The sequence below is a fragment of the Larimichthys crocea genome, chromosome XXII (assembly GCF_000972845.2).
Source record: "Larimichthys crocea isolate SSNF chromosome XXII, L_crocea_2.0, whole genome shotgun sequence".
Taxonomy (NCBI): Eukaryota; Metazoa; Chordata; class Actinopteri; family Sciaenidae; genus Larimichthys; species Larimichthys crocea.
The window spans coordinates 2,944,604-2,965,823 of NC_040032.1; the positions used below are offsets into that span (position 1 = coordinate 2,944,604).

The 21,220-nt window shown below is 40.3% G+C and overlaps 1 protein-coding gene across 1 annotated transcript; it reads left to right on the forward strand.

The window, feature by feature from the left end:
- The first annotated feature begins 13,909 nt into the window (after positions 1-13,909).
- yipf5 (Yip1 domain family, member 5) lies at positions 13,910-20,977 on the forward strand. The gene is made up of 6 exons (XM_010729310.3): positions 13,910-14,041; positions 14,591-14,708; positions 15,484-15,656; positions 18,066-18,211; positions 18,325-18,506; positions 18,867-20,977. Exons 2-6 carry the CDS (start codon positions 14,599-14,601, stop codon positions 19,027-19,029), a joined length of 774 nt encoding a protein of 257 aa, XP_010727612.2. The 5' UTR covers positions 13,910-14,041; positions 14,591-14,598; the 3' UTR covers positions 19,030-20,977.
- The last annotated feature ends 243 nt before the right edge of the window (positions 20,978-21,220 follow it).

The window sequence follows — 21,220 nt, forward strand, 5'->3', positions numbered from 1 at the left end:
CTACCGCCTCCCCTCCCATACAGAGCTGGGTGGTGTCTTGCTCCCCCGTCTCTCTCTCTCTCTCTCTCTCTCTCTCTCTCTCTCTCTCTCTCTCTCTCTCACACACACACACACACACAAACACACACTACATGCAAATGCAAACTTGCTGCTCCCGAAGGTTAAATAGCTGCATGCGCCCGTGTAAACGTTGCGTTTTAGTCGTGGGATTGCTGCATCCATCTTTGTGTCATTACTATAATAAGTTGCAATTTGACCCCCAGCTCGAATCAATTTGCATGCAAGTTTGAACAGATAAAAACAGAACTTGTTGTGGTTTCAATGCTGCAAAGTGTGTGTGTGTGTGTGTGTGTGTGTGTGTGTGTGTGTGTGTTACTCCCTGACTGCAACAGGTTTATAGTTTTTACTTTCCTCTTACAAATTAAAATCTCGTAATGAAAATGTCATCAAGGCTCAGATAAACGGCTCTGACTGTCTGTAGTTGTTACATAGATGAGCAACAGCGCCCCCCTCTGTTGGTACATGTTCAGCTTTTTTTTTTTTCTTTCAGACTCACACAGAACAATGATAGAAACAGCTGTTTTTGTTTTATTTCCTTTGAATGCATTCAGCATTTACAGCAAGCGTGTGCATGTAAGTGTTTCCGAATGGTGTTGTCATTTGCATTTGCAGATGGAACAAGATATATTTAAACAGAATGTGAACTTTCAAGAATATTTGTTTAAGATTCATTTTTCCCCCCACGGCTATATAATGTCTCATATCAACACTGAAACATAAGTAAGCAATAAAAACACTTATTTGGCTCATGGGTCAAAAGCGAGCAGAATACCAGCACAGTATAATCTGTAGTCTAACAAACACACATGCTCCAGCTGCAAGGCCAAATCGAGCAATGTATTACATGCAAATATATTTGTATATTTCTGGGGCGGGGTTTGTACCAGTGAATCAGCATGCAACACCTCAACTCCTGTGTAGCCTCTCAAACAGCCATGCTTATATAAATATATATTTAAACTTTTGACTTGATCAATTTGATATTCTTGAACACTTTGATCTCAAATGGTATCTGTCTATCTGTCTGTGATGTGGTGTTTCAGAGGAATATAAAAAGGCAGGAAAACATTTTAATTAGCTATTTTTGATCATTATTTTAAATATATATTTTAAATGTGGTTATTCTGAAGTTGCAATTCAGTATGACACCCACCAGCACATGACTGCATCATATCTTGTGCAAAACATATTCTCAGCTACTTTTCTTGCACAATAATTAGAACATTAGTACACCATTTAAGAACAGCTCACATCATACACAGTACTTTATACAATGACTAATTCTGTGTCAGCCAATATAATCATACTGACAGAATTTTATTAATTAAAATGCCAGTGCAATTTGAGACACTTTAGCTCTAAACAGTACCTAACAAGTCATAATGAGTCCTGCTATTCAATCAGACAGAGTTCTTTAGTGTCTGGGAGAGAAATGGGTCAAGAGTGTGAGTGATGTAAAACAAAGTGAATAAAAGACAGAGAGAGAACGAGGAGGTGTGCCTGGCTGGGACCTGAGCAGTCATCCAGAAGTAGGCCACGCTGGTAGCTTCATCATAAATACATGTAGCCACTACACCGCTCCCTGCTGTGCTGCTATTTAAAGACCAGATGATTGACCACCTGTAAGAAGTTAAAGCAGTTTCGGCTGACACAATTCAGTTCAATTCAAGCTTTCTCTGTCCCCAAAGAGCACTTGATTTAATGACATAAAAGCTTACAAAACGCACAGCAGGACCATCAGGATTTTGAATTCCCATTTATTTATTCATCCCAGAGCTAAAAGCACAGATATATTTACAGCAAACAGGCTTCGACATTTATTCTAGTTTCTGTGTATCTTTGTTGTTTTATATGTTTGAGAACGCTTCAGTACGATATTAATTAATACACAATACATGATGAAATATTAACTCCGCAAGCAGAGCGGCAATATTCATAATTGATAGGGTTTTTTTTTTCTGAGAGAGACACATTATCAGAGAGATTTTTAATTTTTGACTTACAAAAGAAAAGTTCAACCTCAAGGAAAATCCCAGGCACTTCACTTCCCTGACACAGTTCAACTCGCAGCACAGATTTTCCTGTGCAGTGCAAGAGGCAACTATTAAAGGGAATTTTCAGGCTAGTCACAGATGGTTGAAATAAACAGCACACTACTTCCACTTCCATCTTTCATTACAGCCACACTGAATGATGCCAGGCCTTAGATGGGAAATCTGCAAGTACAGCAGGCAGACGCTCAATGCATAAATTCAGTTGACTCAGAGAGTATTTACCAAAATGAGTTTCTATGTAAGCCTCAGCTATCCCTCAAACTTGGACGTTTATTATTTTTTATTTAAACTTGGTCAGCTATTTATAATTTGCAAAAGTTTCAACAGGCAGAAACTTTCTGTAAGAAAAAAAGCACATGGGGAGAATTCTGCGTTACACAGAAACAGAGCGGAGGAGAAGAGACTATGGCAAAAAGTTTGTCAGGTGGAATATGGTATTTGGGGGAAGTGATTAGAGGTGACATTGAAAAGACACTGCGGGTGGCATTATGCCTATTTGTTTTAAGCGCATCCGAGCTGCCAATAGGGAGCCATCAAGTACAGTGAGTCACCGTGTGATTAGATGGTCTGAAGGCAAGATGGAAGGGTTGTATGTTTGTATGTGTGTCTGTGAGTGTGGGTCTGGTTTGCATAAGAGCTTTGAGAACAGAGAGAGAGAGTACCAGCCTATAATGAGACTATGGCATCATGCAGCAGTCATCAGTTTATATCAGTGTGTTGTTTATTTGTCTACATATTCAGCTCTGTCTGGATCTGACTAAAAATCGCACTCACACACTGTAGCACTTTTCCTTCAGTACTTACAGTATGTATTCCAGTGAGCACATTAACCACCCCTTTGTTGTAAATGCCACTCTGATGGTGTAGTAGAATATGTGGGGCTGACAATAGAGATAATGCTAGATGATGGTGCTAAATTAAATTCAGACCATTTCTAGAATGTTACAGCAACATTGTGGCCAGTCACTGTTATTTTTTTCCCGCAACTTTACAGAAAACAAATGACTTAAGACTCAACTTGGACATAGAAGTTAGACTCATTTCTTGACTTCAGACATGATGACTTAAGTGGCTTGTCTGTCTCATTTTATGTTTTCAGTTTAAATATTAAAATGTCAGCGCTGACCTCACATGTCACATGAAGTGTCACATGTGTAACGTTACCCGGTATGTGAGTGCACACTATGTATAGCATTGTCACGATTGGATGACTACCCTGTCAGTCAAGCTCCTCGCTGCCTGATGGTCTATGGATCAAATCGGATCATCATCATCACGATCATAATCAGCTCACACCAAGAGTCATCACTTTCAGATTCAGAAGTTTCGCATGAACTGCTAAATGCAAGACGTGCTCGTCAAAGATTTCTGACAGGCAAACTAATATTGAAAGACTGCAGCATCTTAGGTGGTGGGGGTGATTTCATTTGCCTTAACTAAGGAGTTCACTTGACTTGACTGAAAGACTTCATCATCAAAATCAAACCAATCACATGTTATTGCACTTTTGTTTTGTTACTTACAGTATTTATTACAGTGAATTATCCTTTTGTTGTAAAAGACCTATTTATAATAAACCAACATGTCGATTGGCACAGAAACTGGCCAACATATTTTAGTTTTAATTAGCATTAATGTAGGCTGAGCAAAACAGAACAAAGAGAGAAAACATAAAATAAATATCAAATGTTTCTAAGAAGTGGGCTTATGATGGTGCAATGATGGTGTGATACACTGATTAGCCATAACTTTATGACCACATCTTTTGCCACCAAAATAGCCCTGAACCATCGTAGTTCCCCTCCAGAACATTGTCCAAAGTATCTCACTGCCTCTTGCCGGCTTGCCTTCTTCCCATAGTGCATCCTGGTGCCATGTGTTCCCCAGGCAAACAACGCACACACCTGGCCATCTACACAGTTAAAAGAAAACGTGATTCATCAGACTAGGCCACCTTCTTCCATTGCTCCATGGTTCAGTTCTGTTGCACGTGCGCCCATTGTTGGCACCATGGACAGTAGTGGGCACAACAAACTACGATGCACTGTGAGTTCTGACACCTTTCTTTTTTTTTCTTTAAAAAAAAATACTTTTCTTTTTTCTTTTTTCCTTCCTTAGACCATTGTTAATAGGTACTGACCAATGCAGACTAGAAAACATCCCACAAGAGCTGCAGTTTTGGAGACGACTGAAATCTTTACACTTGCCCATTTTTCTGCTTCTAACACATCAACATTGAGGACATAATGTCCATTTGTTGCCTGATATATCCCACCCACTGACAGGTGCCATGATAACATTCACTTCATTCATGTACGAATATGTGAGTGTGATCAGAACAGAAATATGAATAAGATAATCATTAATGGTGTACAAGACTTACAGCATTACTAACAGTGCATCAGTGTTCTTTTTAAAGCAGATGCAGCTCTTTTGTCAGTCCATGAATGAACCTCTCATCTTTCTTGAAAAAAATAAAAATCATTTATTCAGTTTCTGTGTGAATACAAAAATAGCCTGCTGATGTTCAGTGTCTCATGAGATAATCTTCGCAGGCTGGTGGCCGGACTGAACTCTCACTGTCCTACAAACAAGTGCACACCAACACCTCCGGGTACTAATGCAATAAGACATAAATCTCAAATGCATCTTCAACAAGGCACATGACAAGGTTTTCGTCTGATTATAGAAGTCTGCCAATGAACTTGTAATCATTAAGAAACTAAATGTCTCCTCAATACTGATCTTCAAACATAAACTTAACAAGGTCCATGTGGGTATTCACAACAAGTCCCAATGCCCCAGATTTGATATCAAAACAAAATCATTTTAGCTGATCCAAGAAAGCATCAAGCCTACTTTCCCTCAGTACTGCCATAGGCCGCCATTGAATTGAGGAAGTAGATCTAGTTTCTTCTTCTTCAATCATCACATCTCAAATGATAGAATGAATATTACAATCAACAAACACTAGAAAGCAATTTCCTCTGTGGCTCCAAAAAGACTAAATGCCAGCAGACTGGGAGCATTTTTCTTGCGTGTGTTATACTGTAATATTCTCTAGCTAGTGAGTAATAAAATGACAAAAATCCTGGATTTCAGTCTATTTTAACACGTCACAACATTAGTTCTTTCTTGCATTGTGTCGCTTTGCTGCTCTGCCCCCCAATCCCTTCCTCATCCACTCTTTGCACAGGCCGGAGTAGCTTTCCCTGCTAAACTAGGTCCACTTCTCTCCCAGGAGACAAGTCTATTTAACAGGAAGTCCACTAAACATTAAGGGCTTTGGCAGCCAGAGGAGAGGAATGTGGTGAGGGACAGACGAGCAACTCCTGGAGCCAGGATAAGTACAACATGCAACCCTGCAAGACACCACGGAAAGCCAGGAAGTTTCAGCTTGTCTTCTGGCCAGCAACACAGCAGCAGAGCTGTCATCACGCTCACTAACACTGACTCTGCAGGTGTCTGTGTGTGTGTGTTGTACTGTGTACTGGTGAAGGCATGAAGAAAGAGGCTGTACCCTTGGAGCCAAGTTTAAACAGAGCAGGGAAATATGGATCCAGAGCTATTTTGGATACAGCCAACTGAGCCAGGAGTTACTCTTGTGTTTATATGGTACCTCTAATTTGTGGAGCTGACAACAGAGATCATGCTAGATGATGATGCTAAATTAAGCCCAGGTGATTTGTAGAATGTTTGGGTTTGTGTGTGGGTTCAGATCCATTTAACTTCATTTGTTTGGTTTCATATATTTCACATATTTACGTGTTTGTTTGACAAAAATGCATTCATTTTTTTTTCTTGAAGTCTTGTAGACTTATCTTTTTTATACAGCAGAGATGTCGCCTTGAATCATTGTGACTTGTAGTCGCTGTTTAGATGACTTGCAACTTGATTTTATAGAAAATAAATGACTTGACTTGTGACTTGGTTTGAATTTCAAAATTAGATATTAAAGACTTTAAATGTTCAGTGTTGACATGCCAAGTGTCTTTGTAATGCTACCCTGTGAACAAGCTCCTTGCCAGCTACCTGATCAGATCATCATCATGCCTGTGCCAAGTGTCATGCTTTACAGATACAAGAAGTTCACATGTGGGGGGGCGGATGACTTGCCTTGACATAACCTGTGACTTGCCAAAGGAAAAATGACTTGGGACTCGCTTGAGACATGTCTGACATACAGCTATACTGTCTGACTTCTCAGTTTTGTATTTGCAGGTGGAGAGCAGTGCTTTCTTGGCTATGAATGACCTCATAGTCCATGGAGAGATCATTCATCTAAATCACCTCTCTCATGCAGTATGCCGTGGCTTTTAACTTGAGGATGTCAAAATGTGCCAAAACACTGATCCAGAAAATTACAAGATTGCATCAGATGAGTGCAAGCTGTGAGTGCAAGGTCTTCCCCTCCTCACCTGCAAGTAGTTTCCTTCAGTTCTTAACAAGGATGATGTTATAGCATTACATATCTTAGTAGACATGTTTACTGGTACAAAAGCTAACAGGCTGCATCCAATGCTTTCCTGTCAAGGGTTGCAGGGGGGCTGGAATCTGTCCCAGCATGTATTACCTTCAGGGAGCCACTCTATCACAGGCACAGCTGATATAACTGAGGGAAATTACTGTTAAAAGTCTCTTTACTACATGCTTTTTATTTTTCAGGCGCATAGTAGTGTTATCAGCCTTGTGTGTGGGAACACAGTGCTCGAGTCATGATGGGAAAGAAACAAGTCAAATCATTGTCTTCTTTACAAATCATTTCATGACAATGAGCATAAGCTGCTGAATGCATAACCATTCATTGTTAAAATGTTCAGCTGCAGGTTAATGACTGCAATGCCCAATGAAGATTGTCATGTAATGATTTTGCTTTTGAGTCTCTGAGCTTTGGATCCAAGGGTTTAAAATATCAGTATAGACAAAGTTGCTTAGATTTACTCTGCTTTTCTGCAGCTTGTGTTTTTATTAAAAGATCATACTGGGTTTAAGAAACAAAACATAACTGATTAACCAGCTAAATAATCTTTATTTCCACATGGAAACAAACAATGACATTGCTGAAACCTGATAATCACAGCATGACCTCTCTCCTAATGTTCTTTCCCACGTATAACCCATTTACGCTCATAGAAACAATCAAACTTGTACGCTGTGATAAAACCAAGAGGTTTTGTGTGTATCTTACAGTAGTTGGCGTTTGATTCAATTTGCACCATGTGGGACTCAGAAAGCAGTTGGCCCGGATCAAGTTGTGGGTGTAGTGAAAGGATGGGAGGAGGCGGAAGATCTGACAGCTCCATGAAAAAAAAAAAAAATCTCTGTTCATTTGTTTAAAAAAACAAAAAACAACATCCATTGAGTCAGAGTGTGTGTAAGTGTACTGCGCACTGACTCATCTCTCTATCTGGACTGCATCACACACAGATGAGCTGTGATGAACATGTATGGAGTAAGAATGCAGTCACATCATATATATTCATATATTCATTCATTCATATTATGCTTTCATTTTAATATAATGGATTCCATCCATCCATTTTCCATAACCACTTATCCTTATCAGTTTAGTTGAGGGGGCTGGAGCCAATTACAGCTAGCATTGGGAGAGTCAAGTCGCCAGATCATCACAGGGCTTACAAATAGAGACGAACAACCATTAACACCTATGGACAATTTAGAGTCATCAATTAACATGTTAAGTGCATGTCTTTGGACTGTGGAAGGAAGTGAAAGCACCCGCAGAGAACCCACACAGACACGAGGAGAACATGCACACTCCACACAGAACCACTGCATCACCGTGTCACCCAATACAGTGGGTTCATTACACCAAATAAAGATACAACATTAAACTTGCTGCTTCATTGGATGCATTTAAAGTAACACTCGTTATGTAATTATGTTATGTTTAGCTTATTGGAAATGACACTCTTCAGGCGAGTCACATATTTTCAGTACCCCACAAGCTGGGAGATATAGCCTATAAAAGCTGTAATGTGTTCCCAGTGTGTACCATTCAGTTTTTATTTGAGGATTTATACAGTCCATGACTTTGGGTGGCACTGGCTGATCTCCGTTTATACTTGAAACCTATTTTAAAATGGATCCTAAAAATACAGAGTGAACTAGCCAGGGAAAGAACATCTCAACCAGTCATTTTGTGTCTTATTAAGTCCCCAAATCTTTCTTCTTAATGCAAATAAAAAATAGGTTTAATAAGTCAGTACATTTGTATTTATTTAAAGTCCTTCATTTTCAATCTAGGTATCAGTTTGAATTAAAATGACACATGTCTGCATTCATACAGGCTCAAATCTGCCTTCAAAATCAAGCACCAAAAAAGTCTTAAAACAACTGCTGTGTGGAAAAATAAATCCTGAAGGCTAAAGACTGAGCCTAAACAACTCAAGAAGGGATTTTTGCCAAGAAGTGAGTCGGCTCATATCTGTGCCTTTCTCTCCATCTCTGAAGCCGCTCATCGGCGGTGCACAACACAGTCAAGTTCTCCAAGCCTAAAGGGAACTTGACCCTGTTGATTTGGCAAACCATGCAGATGACATGTTGCTAAGCACCCGCTCTCCCTCTGCCAGTGTAAAGGCCATGTGGGAACATTGTGAAGGGGTAGATAGCTGTGCTAGTTTACTGCCATAGTCAGCTCTCCTGTGGTGTGTGTTTCTGTCTCAGTGAGTGTGTGCGTGTGTTTGTGTGTGTTACAGCTCAACCACTCTCTCCCTCCCTCCAGTATTTCCCATGCTTTACTCCCTGGCTCTTGGGATTAAAGGGAGGTTTCCACAGGTCTTCAATGTGTGACAAATCTCTTGATGAGACCAAATCTCCAAAAGTCCTTAGAACTGTAAAACCCCTTTTTAAAGGTGTAGTGTCCAATTTTACTCTTCATCTAATACCATCAGCAATTTATGATTTAAAGGATGTTCAGTACTGAATGATTTTTGCTGCAACTGTGCTACTGAATCACAGGAAATATTTATTTAGTCAGTTTTCCCAGATCCTTTTGCTTCTGATCCCTCTATCTTGTACAGTGCTGTCAAACTGAGATACAACACAGTGTAAAGGAAGATGAATGAAGTGTGCAGTCGAGAACTGTATGAAGCTTTCTGCACACACCATCGAAATGAAGAATTTCTATCAGTATGAAAAAGTGAAAGCAACTGACAGTGAGGAGAAGATGTATAATTGAGTGTGTGGTGGGTCTCTGCTCACTCCTGCCATCAGTAATATCCATCAGAAAAAGCAGAATGTCCAGTTGGGAGTCACCCTAAACAAAGTACACAACTTGATTATTTGTTGTTTGCTGTTTGAAATACACCTATGCACCGTCAGAATTGCTGAAATCAATTTTGTCATCATTTTTATCAGGATAGAACACCCCATATGTTGTCAATATTTGAAGGTTCTTTGCATTTGCGGGCTTATTTCTGTGTTGTATCTAATTCTTATTGATGGCGTGAAATCTCACTGAAATATTACCAGTGCAGCTGGTGCTCACTCTCAGAAAATCCCCAAGTAACAAACTTAACCAGAAATAGTAAACTTTTCGGGTTTGTGTCAGTCAGAGCAAGGACTTCTGTGCAGACTCATCTTTTAGCAGTGATGCTCACCAGTCATTCATAGAAAAATCCATCATTAATGGACAGATATTTATTCCTCCATTGACAGTAGCTTAAATAATGCAACAATGCAATGGAGCATCAAGACGCTGTGCATCCAGTGAAACAGACACATGGTTGTCATTTTTTTCTATGCTGACGTCCAGTTAAGAGAAGAAAACACAGCCGAGGGCAACAAGATCATGCCTGTTCTCAAAGGATTGTCGAAAGGCATTCTGGGAAATATAGGATGAAGTGGAAATAGAGGAGGCAGTGTGTGGTAAAAGTGTATAGGCCGACAAAGTGCGCAAAAGAAATTGCAGCACTTCATCATATCTTCTGAAACTTCTGAAATACATTAAACATCATAAACCGATGATATAAAACCATGTGAGAGCACCTGAGGGAGGATTTTCTGCCAATGAGTGGCCAGTCTGACGATCACATAATGTAAGTTGGCAATTCCACTCGTGTCCCAAAAGAAATCTCTGCCTCTCAGTCTTGGACCCACTCTTACCGCTGTCGAATCATTAGTTTCAGTTGGGCGGAAAAATGCATTTGAAGAAGAGAGGACTATTTCAGATGGTGAATTAGACTGATGGCATTGGCTTTTAATTGGCTGTTCAGATTGATTGAATATTAGTTCATATAATCGCGTTTGCAATAAAGTGTGATATTGACATTCCTATTATCACTAATAGCAATGAGTACTGTATATGCACATATGGATTGCAGAGTCTTTTCCATTATTAAAAAAAGAGAAAAAAGGGAAATTGCTAGTTTAATTATATATATCAGCACAAAATATTGCTTATTAGCAGTCCTGTCTCCAAACAAATTGATCTCTGCATCAGTCTTGACACTGGGATCAATCTCAATTGATCCTCGCCACAACAACTTAAGAACTTGGATGATATAGAGTTTTAATTGTAAGATGTTGATTCTGCAGTCTTGAAGTGCTATAAACAGCAACACCCAAGATGCTGTCATGTGTTAAAAAAAATAAAAAAAATAAAAAAGAGACTTTTTTTTCACTTGATCTGCAATAACAAAATACTGCGGCGTTAACCCACTGGGCCAAAACTAATTTAAGTCCAGCATGACATATCTTGCAGTAAATAGAATCAGTATGGCCAAAGCCTTAAGGGAGCTGGGAAGTGAAACTTGGCAGAGTGGTGTGTTAGGGTAGGATGGAAGGAAAAAGGAGAGCCAAGGCCATGCTACTCTTTATAATATGAGACTTATTTTAGAAGCCTCTAAATCTGTTTTGACAGGTAGAACACTCGTGGGTTGACTTGTGCTGTTCCTGATGCCAACCAGAGGCAGATAAGACAAGGATGGCAAAACTCCACAGTGCACTTCATCATAAAGAATCACTCCTCGGGGCAAACCTACCCTTTAAATGAGGTTTAAATGAAATGACACTTATTTAATGGTGCATGTGTTCATTTTGGATAAAATATACATGGACGTGGACATCTCAGTCAAACACATTTTTATCATTTATACACTTTATTGTGTGTTTTTATTTGTGTCTGATTAGCAAAGAGTCTATTCGAGCAAGAATTCCTGACACTATAAAAACAGGCCAAACGTTTTACATTAGAGCGTTCTTTTGTCTTGTTTGAATGCTCTAGTATCAACACTTTACCGCAGAATGAGATGCATTTTACTGTTTGACTATCATTCTGTTAGAAGCTGCTAAATATCAAGTGGGTGGAAATCTCATTTTGGAACAAACAAACCTCACAAACTGTTCAGCTGCTGATTGTTATTTTAGTGTTCATGTAACTCACTCACAGAGTGAAGGAAGCTGCTTCAGAGAAAGCACCCTGAGAGTACCAGATGCCTACTAATTTATGATCTGTTCAGCAGTTGCATCAATGGGGAAGCAGGAAATTGAATTAGTGGAATTAAAGGAATTTATTTAATCTTGTAAATGCTCAGAAGGAAATGCGTGCATCTATTTCTAAAAATAGAGCTGTGTGTGTGTGTCTGTCTCTCTCTCTGCATGTGTGTGTGTGTGTGCTCATTCATATGTTCAATATGTTATGCGCAGAAGGAGCAAAATTATCTCCCATCTGCATATTTGTAGACGAGAAGCTTAGATAACTCGATCCATTGCTTTTTCCGCTCTTCTTGAGCCTGGAGAGGTGGAGAGAGAAATCTTAATTGAGGGTACAGTAGGTGGATGGAGACGAGGGCTAGCCGCAGTAAAGGAAATTCAGTAGTTTTAATCCACTCATCCACCCAGGCGCTGACAGCAGGATTACAGTAGAGACATTATAAAAGAAGGCAATTATGACAGCGTTTGGCAATACACTGCCCTAAATTCAATTACCCTCTCTGGCACTTTTCAATTTTCTTTCATTAAGTGGATTAAGAAGAATGACATGTTCTTCAAGTTTAGAAATGATTAAAAGTCTAAAGGAAGATGAGAGGCAATGGAGGGAAGGCGACTCGTTTCTGCTTATGATTAGTCATGGGTGTATGCTGTAGGAATTCATGTTGTGCACATCAAATTGATTTTGTTCATCATGAGGGAGAGAAATGATCCATGTCTGGTCTGCATAGCTGAGAGGTTTGTTGATAATGTCTTTTTGTTTATTTTCCGCATCCACTTTTCATGTTATGAGTTACATTTGTCTGTCCATCATAAAACGACACCTATTGCCTACAGCTATTTTGGAACAAGTGATTTAACATAAAGGCTGGAATCTAGTTGTCAGCACTGCCATCAACAGGAAACAAAATGTGACAGATGGTCACAAAGTTTCCTGGCAAGAAAATTTCCTCCAAACTCATGCAACCTTGCTGAGGCAACTGCTTTGTGCAACACTAGCCCAAAGCCCTCTCCCTGTATTTTCAGCCTGAGACCCTTAACTCAATCAGAGTTTCTCTGTCAAAGACGGAAGAGGCTGAATATGTCTCCTCTGAATAATGACGTTTTCCTCCATGACTTTTTTCCGCCAGATTATTTTTCCCATTTCTCATTCTGTAAGGAAGTCTGTTACTTCAGGCTGGGGACAGAGCCAAGTCAATATAGTTTAGTTCCTATTCACACAGCACCAGTTAATCTGTGGCTAGGTGTGTTTGTTTCAGCACTGGGGCAGAAAAAAATCTAGTTTTAATAAGCCCTGGGTAGGATGCCAAGACAGTAGATTTTGCAGATGTGACAGAGGGACATACGTATGAATTTTCCAGTATCATAAAATGTCATTTTATATTTGCAGGATATATATATATAGTTCTTCCTATATAGTCCTCTGCTCTCCTGCTTTTTAAAATGTGAAGATTAAAGAAAACTAGAAGGGCTCAACTGTTTTTTCTTGCTCTTCCTCATTTGTACTGTATTCATTACAGGTCAAACTCACATCTGTGATGCTCTTCCTGCCTCTCATCCCCTCCTATCCCTATTTCCTTTCAGCAGAGGTCATCAGCCAATAATTACTCTGCATTATCTTTCATCATCAAAGAGGACGAATCCACCTGCAGTATTTGGTCTCAGTGTAGTTCTCCTGTACAGGCAGAATGATTGATCTCCTCCTCTGCTTTCTAATGAAAGAGACTACCTTTGTTCTTGCTGGGAGCCCAGCGCTTGTCCTGTTAAATTATCTTCTTCCCTCTGTCTCTATTAGTTACCTTTAGACCCTGGTTTTCTCATTCAACGATGGGTTAGAAGAACCCAGTAGGATCTAATACCTCCCTGTAGTGAGAAAAACAGGCAGCAGTTTGAGATGATAATCATATCTCGATTCTCTTTTTTCTCAACCCTGTGTATTTATTAATTATTTATTAATCACAGTTAGCCCATAAAAAGAACAAAACATTTCTACTTGATATACAGCAGAGAGTGACCTTTCAGTGCTTTATTGGTGGTTTATTTCATCCTATTATGTATGTATCAGTATAAAATCATCTGTCTGTGTGATATTTGCACAGCATCCATGATCCTGTAAAAATGTGCTATAGCACTTCAAGTGTGTTTTGACCTTTAGAGTTATAATAATGATGTCCCAGCTATTATACAGCATTTATAAATAAGGACAAAAGAGGACAGCAACATAAGCCTGTACCAGTCAGTACTGCTTATGCATTCATCCAATAGCCCAGCTTGTAAACGCACAGTTAGCGATGATGAAATCATGCAATACCACCAGTCGCCTGTAGGCCGCGCCACTTTACCCGGCAAAGAGTATTTTTGCCCGTCACGACTTCCCGTCTGCTACGTAGCATCCCGGAACAGTTACCTTTTCTCCTGACACGTAGCAGCCGAAACCAAGTTGGCAGGGGCTCTGGTTAGGTTTAACATCACAGGTACGTGTCCGCATATGTGCGACGCTTTTATGGCTTCAGAATAATAATTATGTGAGGAGATATTACAGCCGCGGCTGACATTACGAGCTGCGATATATACAGTTGTTAGCAGAGCTAAGCGACTAGCCGCAGAGTTAACGGTACGTTAGCCACCCAGAGCTCAGCTCATCAGATTTGTTCACGTCATTGTCTCAGGTGGCTGTGTTTTAGCAGTCATTTGACAGCTGACGAAGCTGGTTATTAAAAAAAAAAGACTCATAATTGACGTTTCATTTTCATCTCTGTGCTTTTGTCTGTGGAGCTCCGTTAGCTAGCCTCTTTAGCTCCGAGTTGTGTTTACCGTGGTGCTGCTATCTGAACTAACGGCAGCAACAGTGCAGGGAATACATAAGTTAACTTTAGCCAGTTTGTTTGTGAAAGATTTCTAATGTATTTCTCCTGCTGGACTGTTTTCTTAGAGCATAGCTGTTCAGTATAACTTCAAAAATCAAAGTTCAGTATGTTTTTAGACTGACTGTAGAGTTAAGTTTTTGTTTCTGTGTCTGGCAGAGTGAGAGATGTCGGGGTTTGACAATTTCAACACAGACTTTTACCAGTCCAGCTACAGCGTAGATGACCAAAACCAGGCGGGCTATGGCTACACCAACACTGAAACCCCCTACAACAAGTAAGTGACTACTTGGGCCGGTGGTAGCTCAGTCCATAGAGACTTGGATTGGGACTTGGCGGCCGGTTCAAGTCCAGCATGGACCCAAAATATGGAAGGTGGACTGGAAGCTGGAGAGGTACCGGCTCACCTTGAGCAAGGCACCGAACCCCCCCCAACTGATCGCAGGGCGCTGGTCTGGCTGGCTGCCCGCCCATCACTCCACCATCTCTCTCTCTCCACATTTGCATGTCTATGAGCCTTGTATGTGTGTTTGGGGTTAAAAATACATGTAAATAAAAAATTGACTAAACAAAGAATTTCCCAGTTGAGGGGATTAATAAAGTATATCTTCTTCTCCATACATTCATACTGTTTTCACTTGTAATATAAGCCCAAGTGATGGTGGAGTGATGGGCAGCGATGTAACTGCACCCTCCCTTAGGAGTGCCTGAACAATGCCTTGCCTCAAGGGCACCTCCGCAGTGCACGGGAGGTGAACTGGCACCTCTCCAGCTACACACTCCATACTGTGGTCCATGCTGGACTTGAACCAGCCATCTTCCCAAATTAAGTTCCCATGGACTGAGTCGCTCCCCATCGTGTTGCCTGACTGAACTCATTATTTGAAGTGTGTTTGTTTGTATGCGAGTTTAAATATTTCATCTTATTTGCAATTCAAGAGAAGGGAGTTAGTTTGTTTTTTTTTCAAACAAGAGGAGGACATTTACACAGCATCCTTTGTAAGTTGAAGTGAAAGAGCACTGTTGAGTCTTTATTATTTTGTGTTTCCCAGGCAATACGGTCAGTACGACTACTCCCAGCCCATGGGCTACCCTTCCCCAGGGATGATGCAGCCCCAGCAGCCATACACAGGACAAATCTTCCAGCCCACACAGACCTACACTCCATCTTCGTCACAATCCATGTACAGTAGCAGCTTCGATGACGAGCCGCCACTGCTAGAAGGTAGGTGAAACACAACCTGCAAGACTAACCTAATATCTGTTTGGTTCTTAGACAGCTCCTCTCACCTCTCTTCTAATATTTCTACTTCAGGAGAACAGGACAATTGCCAGGTGGAATACTGAGACTACAATGTCACAGTATTACATGGCATATTTCACTGTTGTTAACCGTGATGAAACTGTCAAAGATTTAAGTCCGAGCTTCTCAAGCTTCATAAAAGTGAGGATTTTCTGTATGTACTCTTTTTCATCTGCAAATTGAATGACTGTTTTTTTTCTTTTTTTTAAGCAATTACTGAAAATGATCATTAGTTGCACTGTTTCTGGAATAATTGCAAGTTACAAGAGCATCAGTTGAATTCCTTGAGTGTAAAATTATAGTATTCCTATCGAAGGGTCTGCAGTGTCACTTCTAGGACGTAGACCTGTGATCTGTTCTTAAGGCGTGAAATTAAAGTTGAATTTATTTGTTGCAGTGGCTTGCAGAGTCAGAGCTCACGGCTGCAGGAAATTTTGATAGCACAGAAGGGAATGACGGATTGCCCGACAAAGTGGCAGACCTGACATTTCCAAACTTTTGCGGTATTTTCACTCGAGAAGGCTTCGCATTGGCATGCAGGCTGTGTAGCTGCACACAAACCAGCACTAAGGAAAGGGTACTCATTTGAAGTTGAAGAGGAGATGGTAGTGATTTAATTATATATAGCTGTTTGTTTGTTTTTTTTCCATCCTGTTGTAGTAAGAAATTATGACTCATAACTCTGAACACCAAAGACATTAAAGGCTCATACAGATGTAAATTCTGTTTAGTTTTACCTTACGCCTGCACGTAAAGATAAGAAAGAACAAAACAGAAAAAATATGCTTGAAGTCATAAAAAGGCGCCGCTACATTAATTATTATTAATTCTAAGGAGTTGTGTTATTTTTATGGTTGCAGCCAAATTGTCCTCTCAGTTTACATTCTGCAGTGAGTTCTACATTCAATCATCTTTTATTCATCATATCTTGCCTCCATGTATCCATGATCTGCACCCTTGTTTATTCATCATATCTTGCCTCCATGTATCCATGATCTGCACCCTTGTTGAAAACAAACCAGACGTGCCTTTGCGTCAGAATAATACGGCGCTTTTATTCTTGAAGCTTTAAAAAACTGGAGCAGATGGAGTAGATGCTCCACTTGACACTCACTACATGAAGTGTGTGTTAAAGCAGGTGGAGCTTCACCTGTTGGTGATGTTGAGGGACTAGGTCCTTGATTTTGGAAGAGCTTACAAGTGGGACTTTTTTTTTTTTTTTTTAAAGGAAAATAGCTTTCATAAGGTGCTCGTCTCAGTTGTATACATCATTATGAATAGAATATATTTATGTGTTAAACTTGTGGTCTGACAAAATAAGCAGTTTTAAGTAACCGGGGGTAGGTTATTATAAATGTGTGATAATATTTCTGGGTATATCTGCAGTAATGATATTCTTGACAATATGACAAAATACTGAAAAATATTGTTGGTTTAGAATTCATAGCTCTCGTGGGATTTTTGGGTTTGCTTGTATTCAGTTCAGCGCTCCTGCTTCAGGTGGTGAAGTAGATTGTTGTATTTCCTCCTTTTGTTGTTACAGTCTTCTTGTGTTTCTTCTAAGTCACCGTGGTCTGTTGTACATCTGATCTTTTGCAACAAAACCATTTCAACATTACTGAAGTCGCTTCCCTTTTTGTATCCAACTCTTCTTCTTCGTTACTTTTCCCTTCAGTCATGCCTCTTGTTGCTGTGCAGTATGATGACCTTACTCCAACAACACTATTATTGTTGTTACTTCTCTGGAGAATGTGAAACTGAACCCCAGTTTGCTCCTGATGTCAGTGTGTGTGACTGGCTGAACTCTCTAGAGAGTGCTTTGACAGGAAGCACTGTGTCCCTCCTGATGAGCCGTTGGCACCTTGTGCGACAGCCTGTGTAATACAGTCTGTTCACGTGCATGTGCCGATCATAATGAACAGTGATAAAGTGATTGTGTGTACGTGTGTGGCACCAACACAGTGTCAGAATGACGAAACACAGCTGAGCAGCTCGGGAATGTGCTGAGGCCATGAAAATGATCCCTCAAACTGAATTCATACCGTGATCTAGAAAGGTGAAGACACACCTTGAGGCTATTCTTAGATGAAATCATACTTTTTATAGGTGAGAGTTCTTTGTGACTACGTCCTAATGCAAAGCTCTGACTGCAAAGTCCTGAGAATCTCTGGAAGAGAAACTTGTGCTGATATAGCAAACTAGTAGCTCATGCTGTATGCCAATGCACCTCTGCTCAAGTGTTATTCTGTCATCGTTATCATTTTTTTTTAACTCCCAGTACAGTTCGTGGGTACTTATTATGTCTGTGTTTATCTTACCTTCTGTCTTTAGAACTGGGAATCAATTTTGACCACATCTGGCAGAAGACCCTCACAGTGCTCCATCCAATGAAGGTAGCAGACGGCAGCATCATGAACGAGACAGACTTGGCCGGCCCCATGGTCTTCTGTTTGGCCTTCGGAGCGACACTTCTCCTGGTAAATCCTCTGGTTAATGTTGCAGAATAATAATTCATAAACACAACTGTCAGCCATCATCGTGTAGGGGAATATTATCTGACTGTGTCATTGTGTCTTTTTTTTTTTCACAGTCAGGTAAGATCCAGTTTGGGTACGTGTACGGTATCAGTGCAATCGGCTGCCTGGGCATGTACTGCCTACTGAACCTCATGAGTATGACGGGCGTCTCCTTCGGCTGTGTGTCCAGCGTGCTGGGATACTGCCTCCTCCCAATGATCCTCCTCTCCAGCTTTGGAGTCCTCTTCTCTTTACAGTGAGTACACAGGAACAACAACAGTTTTTATTTATCTTTTATTTAGCCAGGAAGATTCCAATGAAATACAAGATTCTGATCTTGAATGTTAATATACCTGTAAATCATCTCTATAGACCGCACTACTAGGCACTGCTTAGTAGTATACACTTCTTAGATAGGGATATGTTTTATTGGTACAGTCCAGTGATCTTTGGTTGCTTAAGAGGAATAACTAAAGTGTAATATTTATATTTAAGTCTACGTAACTTTTGTTTGTTTCTTTCAGCACATTTCAGTACAGCTCTACAAACTCTGCTTAATTTTATGTCTGTTTAAAATAATAAAGTTAACCGCCTGCTTCCTTCTTGTCCTCTTTAGGGGCATGATGGGAATTATACTAACGGCAGCGATCATTGGCTGGTGCAGTTTCTCAGCCTCAAAGATCTTCATCTCAGCGTTGGCCATGGATGGGCAGCAGCTGCTGGTTGCTTACCCCTGCGCTCTCTTATACGGGGTCTTCGCACTCATCTCTGTCTTCTAAAAAAAATAATTGAGTAACAGTTTAAAATAACTGCCCCCCAGTTTCTGTAATTTCAGTCTAATTGGCGTCAGTGTAATTAGTGTAATTATTGTTTAATTACACTGTGATTACAGAAAATGGCACCAAGGGGTTTAGTTTTTTCTTCCTTTTTTTTCTTTTTATAAGCCTCCACCTCTCACTACATTCTGAGATGACCATCTGCAGACTGCAGTGTATTGTCTCACTCATGTCTTGTCTCCACCTTGCTCCCCTCATACATCTTAAAAAGCGGACTGTTGAATAAACCTGGTGATAAATAACTCTGCTGCGGACTATGGTGAGCCTGAAACGGCTTAGTACAGTCCTATGTAGGGACTGGAGGGGAAGGAAGCAGGCTTTTAGTTCACACAATGGAGAACCGAGGAGACATTTTAATTTGGACACAGACGGGGCAACAAAGGTTTGGAGTTTCTAAGAAGGACCATTGACCAACCATCAGCAAATCCTGCAGCCCAATGTGGAGCCAGGGGAAATGGCACCTATCGTGATTCTTTTCAAAAACTGTTGGAAACACTTGAAGATCCTGCAGCTACATACTACGGGAAACACCCACTTTCCTTCCGCACAAGACTACACAACTCATTCCGCTTCTCCACCCAGAAAGGGCAGATGAAATTTTGTGAGGGGTCTCCTCCTCTCTATCCTCTTTTTCTCCTCCAGGACTGAAGAGTCACGAATTTCATTATTTGCCCATCACAGCAATGATCTGTTCTTTGCCGTGAAATTCATTTTAACGCCTCTGAAGAAGACCAAAATACAGTTTGCACAAAAAGCATGGTCTCTAATTGTCCAAAGCAAACAAATTTGATTAGATGCTGAGAATAAATAGTCTGAGAGATACTGTATGTTTCTAGGTACAGACACGTCTCTATAGGTCGTTGCTATAGTTTGCATTTCCTGAACTCTTTCGTCTCCCTTTGTATGCTTTGATGTGTCATCTGTTGTTCGTGTCTTCTAATGCACATTAAAGTTGTCTTTTTGAAGGTTATCTGCCTTGTGACATTAAAAGACGTCAAGCATAGAGCTGTAAGAAGTGGTCTAACCTCTATATTAAAGAGACTGAAAGAGGGACTGTGGCAGAAGAAAGGCTTGTGAGCACAGGATGAAGTGGGTGTATGATACATAATGACAGTTCTCACTAACCTGGGCAGACGTTATCACTTCTGCTTGGTAGATCAAACAAAATAATCTGCATGCTTTGATCCACACCATTGTCATTTTATTGCTTCTTGGGTTTGGACCATCAAGATTTGAAAGGTGCACGTAGACGGGACATGTTTGCACCTGTAGCACTAAAGCTTGGTTAGGTGAGGTCAGCATTAACCACTGTATCGCCTCTCCTAAATAACACCCCTAACATGTCCACTTCTTAAGTCATGGGCTGCAGGCATCTTAAAGGTTCAGGATGGGTTATTGGGTTTACTGGCAGATGTCAGGTTCTTGTCAAATTCACAAGCTAAAGTCATAGTAATGATTGTGATATAAACAAAACACACACACGTCCTGATATTTCTAAAAATCACAGATCAGACATTTGCAGAGAATATTGTTGCACATTTGTCTGATTTTTTTTTTTGCCATCTGCATCAGTGAAACCACACGCCTTCAATGTCAGTTGTGTTTGACAGGATAAAAAAAACACAGCTTCCAACTGTTCCCAGTGTGTGGTGGAGAGATTGGTCATCCTACAGTGCAACCGTGCTGATTGACTTCCTTCTTCTAATTCAAGCTTTAAAAGGCAAGAGCCCTCATAAACTAAACAGGTTGACAAGATGAAGTACTGAGTTTTATGGTGAGAACCTAATCCTCCTTCTCCCCTCTGGGTTTTCTTTGCATTAACATACACAAAACACATACACAGGAGGGCTCCTTAAATGGATGATAACCCACTTAGGTGGAATGAATAATTCAAAAATGAAGATGGAGTGCTTTTTTCTATTCCTCTAAGCTCCGCAGAGGAGATACTTTTCATTCCAAGCAAACCCAACAGGAGAAGTGTGCTCCCGCGAGTGGCCAAGCATGTCTATATGCACCTTCTGTATGTGTAATCTGTTTTGTATATCAATTTAAAAAGGAAGTAAAAACCAACATGTAATTTAGTGTACATTCTTTTTGTAAAGTATGAAAGTGTTCAGTGTTGCACTTTCCTGCA